The sequence below is a fragment of the Somniosus microcephalus genome, unplaced genomic scaffold (genome assembly GCF_052327205.1).
Source record: "Somniosus microcephalus isolate GS21.2 unplaced genomic scaffold, FLI_Smic_1.0 unresolved_chr1, whole genome shotgun sequence".
Taxonomy (NCBI): domain Eukaryota; kingdom Metazoa; phylum Chordata; class Chondrichthyes; order Squaliformes; family Somniosidae; genus Somniosus; species Somniosus microcephalus.
In genome coordinates this window covers 143,424,249-143,429,148 of record NW_028225179.1, presented here as the reverse complement: position 1 = coordinate 143,429,148, position 4,900 = coordinate 143,424,249, and the positions used below count along the sequence as shown (strand labels likewise).

Sequence of the window (4,900 nt, the reverse complement as noted above, 5' to 3'; positions counted from 1 at the left end):
AAGGGGGATACAGGACTGTTGGCTGCAAAATGACGGTAAGGAAACTTATCACAGAACCATAGAAATTTACAGAAGGAGGCCATTCGGCCCATCCTGTCCGTGACGGCCGACAAAGAGCTATCCAGCCCAATCTCACTTTCCAGCTCTTGGTCGTTAGAAAGTTTGGAAGCTTCCTGAGTCGTTTTACTACGTTAAAGGCGCGGTATACATGCAAGTAGTTGTTGGAAGGGTAGGCGGCAGGATCCAATGGTTTTCTGCCTGAAACTTCACTGTTTTCAACTTTGTAAGATAAACTCCTCATTATAGTATTGAAATCGGGTCAGTTAGACAATGGGCCGCGTTCACTGTTCTTCATCAACTCCACTCGTAGTGTCTCTAACCAAATATGCATAGTTCTCGGAAGTAATGGCATTGTTCTTCCCCAACTTTAAATACAACAAAAACCTCAACTTTAGCATGTTTATTTCTTGGATACGGCACTTTAGACTCTCGTATCACCTGTTTTTGATCTTTTTACAGATTGTGATGTGCTTTAAAAAAGTGAAGGTAAAAGATCCCATGATCACTATTGCGAAGAAGAGCAGGGGGAGTTATCCCCGGTGTCCTGGGACAATATTTATCCCTCAATCAACATCACTAAAACAGATTGTCAGGTCATTATCACATTGCTGTTTGTGGGAGCTTGTTTTGGCGAATTGGCTGCCGCGTTTCCCCACATTACAAACAGTGACTACACTTCAAAAAATAGTACTTCCTTGGCTGTGACGCGCTTTGGGACGTCCTGAGGTCGTGAAAGGCGCTATATAAAGGCAAGTTCTTTCATTAATAATAGCTATCGTCTAGAACAGAAACCCTGTCTACAAGACCGAGGTGAGCAATGTCACTAAATACACGTATTTGAAAACTTTTGAAAATTTCCCACCGTCTCAGTTAGTCACAGCGAACTCCTTCACTTTCAGATTAAATGTTTGTCTTCTGTTTGGAACACTTAAGGGGAAGGAACGTTTGTTCAATCCAATGAACACAATCCACCCATTTACTCCATGCTGTTGTCTTGAAACATTGCTGTTGTGAGTTCCGACAATTAGTGAGCCACTCGTATGATACGATCGGGAACTCGGACTATGTTCTTTTTGATGTTTCATGAGATATCTAGATCTCTCCCTTGAGCATGTTATATCGATCTATTTATTCCCTGTAACACTATGTTAAATTCTATACTGTGATGCTTCTTCTAATGTTTGGTGAACTGCTAAACCCATTTAAATCATCCGCCTAATTTAACAATATAAATTCTACCTAATGTTCTAGCATCAGTGTGGGGTTTTTTGCTTTACATTTCTAAAAGAAAGACGTGCATTGATATAGCGCCTTTCAGGACTTCCGGATGTCCAAAAGCGCTTTACAGCCAATGAAGTACTTTTTGAAGTCGTTGTTGTAATGTCGGAAATATCAACAGTTCATTTGACAATTTGTTTTCCCCGTTTCTTTCTGTAGAATTAGCACCATGAATCCGTTGTTTCTTATTTCCGAGAGGACAACCTCGCTTAAAGTGGCAGACGTTGTTAAATCTGGTTTGTTTCGAATTCAATGCCCGGCTCATTATTGGATGCAAGTCATGATTGGAACTATGATTGATAATACTAATGAGCTCATTTGAGATTTAAAAAAATATTAATATAAACACTACTAGTTTCGTCATAATTTCGCTAACAGAAATTCCATTCAATTGACAAAAAAAACAGTTTAACCGTTCAGAAAATGTTTTTAACACTAAAGAAAACATAGCGATGGGAGATGGATACTAATGTGGCTAGGCAAATATCTTGAAAATTGAGCCTAAGAACGTGAATTCTGTTATAAAAGCTTGAGTCTCAAATACTCATGCACAAGAATGCTAGGTTTAACTTGATATAATCAAAGTCGATATCAAAGTACTCCAGGAATATCTTAGGCTATCAAAACCTGTGCAGCATGGCTCTGTGTCGATGTGCATCAGTTGATGTGTTTCTTTTACACCTGCACCATGATATAATATGCCCGGAAGATGTAGCCCTAAGGTTGATTGCAGTGCACGTCCAGGTATTTTGCAATGTGCTAACATTTTTCTTTCAGGTCAGCCTTGCAGGTCTGCTACAGTCTAATTAAGAACCCCATAGTTAAAGTTGTGCTTTCATTTACTTCAATGGAGAGTGGAATCGGGGCGGGGTGTGAAACCAGCGTTACACCCGATCCCGTCAGTTTCCCCGACGGGCGGGTTAGCCTAAAATTGTCCTTCACTGAGATCCCATTACCTCCACGCTACAGGGCTGACAGTTAAAGGCCACCAGCGTACGACCTGGTCTTAAAGACAGAATTCTAGCTTTCCGAATAGCTTGGCTTTGAGGCTCTGAAACTGTGAAACAGGACTCGCAAGATCCAGCTCAATCCAAGACCTGCAGGGGATTAGTAGCGAGAAAGGCAAGTAGAAGAATCCACGTTGTTGTCATATGTCAAATTCCGGTAATGAGCTGGAGCCAGGATGACTAGAAACATGTTTGGCTGCAATAGATAATCACCGGCATGATATGTGCTTGAGTAGCTGCCTTGTGTGCTCTGCAACACCTCGCTTCAATAGCGCCACTGCTGCCAAAGTAAGAAGAGGCAATTCCACCTGTTGGATCCGCCACTGTAATATCATGGGCTTGACAATGACCTTTCTTCCGTATTCACCGATGGTAGGATTACCAGATCTCTTCATCTGGGTTTGTCTGTCACTCCAGACTGATATGTATAGCTAAATGTGCGAGCTGACTGTCGAAAGGTGCAAATGGTCCGTAGGCAAAGATGTTACCACTGCCCAAGTAGCCCATGCATTAACATAACCTCCGATGGCCTATTGATTGGAAGGTTTGTGTAAACAATAGCTGACGTTTATATCCACAACGGAAATGTTTTACATCAATTCTGAATAAGAAATTCAGTTTCAAGTTTCCTTCTCCCCTTCACAAAGATTCGTTATAGAAGAGTATTTTAAACGAAATAAAAAGTTATGTATTTTCTGTGTGCCCAGTACTCTATCAGGAAAATCAGAAACACACTACATTTCAAAATAGTATATCCCATTCTTAGGATCAAAATCCCTAACGCAGATGTTTATTAAACCAAGCCAATTGGTTTCAGCGAACTTAAGTTGTGTGTCCCGATTTCTGGCTGGCCTGTGTTACTGTGGCCAGATTTATGAAGGCATTTAAAAGCTACGCGAACCGTAAGATAAGTCTTTCTTTCGGAAACTTTTACATTGAGCAACTCTGCTTTGGAGGAAACTTTTCATTTTCGACAAGCCTCAAAATTGCTGGTTTCTTTCAACAACAACAACAACAAAGGAAGGGATGAAAGACCCAAAAAAGAGCATGTTGATTTGGCTTGGCCTGTGTTTTTAAAGGATGCCTTGTGCGAAAAGGCAAATTTGCAGCCGGCGCGTTGGAACGGCGAGGGTTGTTGCAGGAATCGAGGAATTTAGTAAAAAGGGAGAAACGCAAAAAAGGAAGAGGTGGGAGAGAGAGAGAGAGAGAGAGAGAGCTAACTCCACCCCGTCCGCCTTCCCTCTATAAAAGTGGTCGCTCCGGCTGGAGGCGCCTTTAGTTTCAGCCGCGTTTGGTGCGAGGTTGAGACAGGGAGAAAGTAAGAGAGGAAAGAGCGGCTCTTAACCCAGTTCCGGTATCAGACCAGCCCATGGGGATGGCTGACAACAACCAGAAGGCGGGAGATTCGGGTGGTGGCGGTACACCGCCCCAGACTCGAACGGCTCCCGACAAGACGGCGAAGAAGAAGAAACAACAACAGCAGCAAAATCAGCCGCAAAATCAGCAACAGCAACAGCAAAATCAGCGGCCGGTCCCGCCGCGCCACAAGAAGACGGGCCCCACGGTGACCGAGCAGATCCTGCAGGTGGCGGCGGCCACCAAGGAGCGGCGCGGCATCTCGCTGGCCGCCCTCAAGCAGGCGCTGTCGGCCCGGGGCTGCGACGTGAGCCGCAACAACACCCGCGTCAACCACACGGTCAAGTACCTGGTGAAGGAGGGCTCGCTGGTGCAGACCGCCGGCACCGGCGCCTCGGGCTCCTTCAGGTTCAACCGCTCCGGGACAGCGGCGACGGCGGCTGTTCCTGCTCCAGGGGCCGGGGCGGCGGCTCCTCATCCGGCGGCCAGGAAGAGGATCGCCGCCGCCCGCAGACCGGCCCCGGGCGCCTCCAAGCGGCCGCCCCAGCCCCGGCGGCGCCGGTCCGCCAAGCGCAAGGCGGCCAAGCCCCGGCGGCCGGCGGTGGTGCGGGGCCGCCGCAAGCCCAGGGTCGGCGGCGGAGGCCGGCGAGGAGGCGGGGCCGCCGCCACCACCAAGGCCGTCCGCACCCGCTTCAGGACCAAGGCGGTCAGGGGCCGGGCGGTGGGCACCGGGACGGCGCGGGTCCACCGCAAGTGCAAGCCCGCCCGCGGCAGGAAGGCGGCGGCCGCCAAGCCCAAGAGGCTGGTGGGGCGCCAGCGGAAAGTCAGCCTGAAGCGGTCGTAGGCGCCCGAGAGGGCAGAAATCATCTTGCAGAAACTCATTCTACAACGGCTCTTTTCAGAGCCACCAAACCTGAGCGGAACTGAGCTTAATCGCCATTCAACTATTAACGCCTAAAATATTTGCCGGTCTGGAGTGGGACTTGAACCGACAACTTCCGTGGAGGTTGATGGCCAGAGTGCTGCCAACTGAGCCACTGGTTGACACAGTGATTAATCGCCAGATGCTTCTCGCTGACTTTCCTTCATTGTATCATAAAGACCAACTGATTATGATTTCGGAATTTTTAATCCAGTGGACCTAGCATTGAAACTGAATTGGAGATGGTTTACTTACACACGGGATTTTCACATAAGCT

The 4,900-nt window shown here is 47.3% G+C and overlaps 1 protein-coding gene across 1 annotated transcript; it reads left to right on the top strand.

Moving 5' to 3' along the window:
- Positions 1–3,720: 3,720 nt before the first annotated feature.
- Positions 3,721–4,545, top strand: LOC147096132 (uncharacterized). Its single transcript, XM_085973782.1, has one exon. It carries the CDS (start codon positions 3,721–3,723, stop codon positions 4,543–4,545), a length of 825 nt encoding a protein of 274 aa, XP_085829908.1.
- Positions 4,546–4,900: the final 355 nt, after the last annotated feature.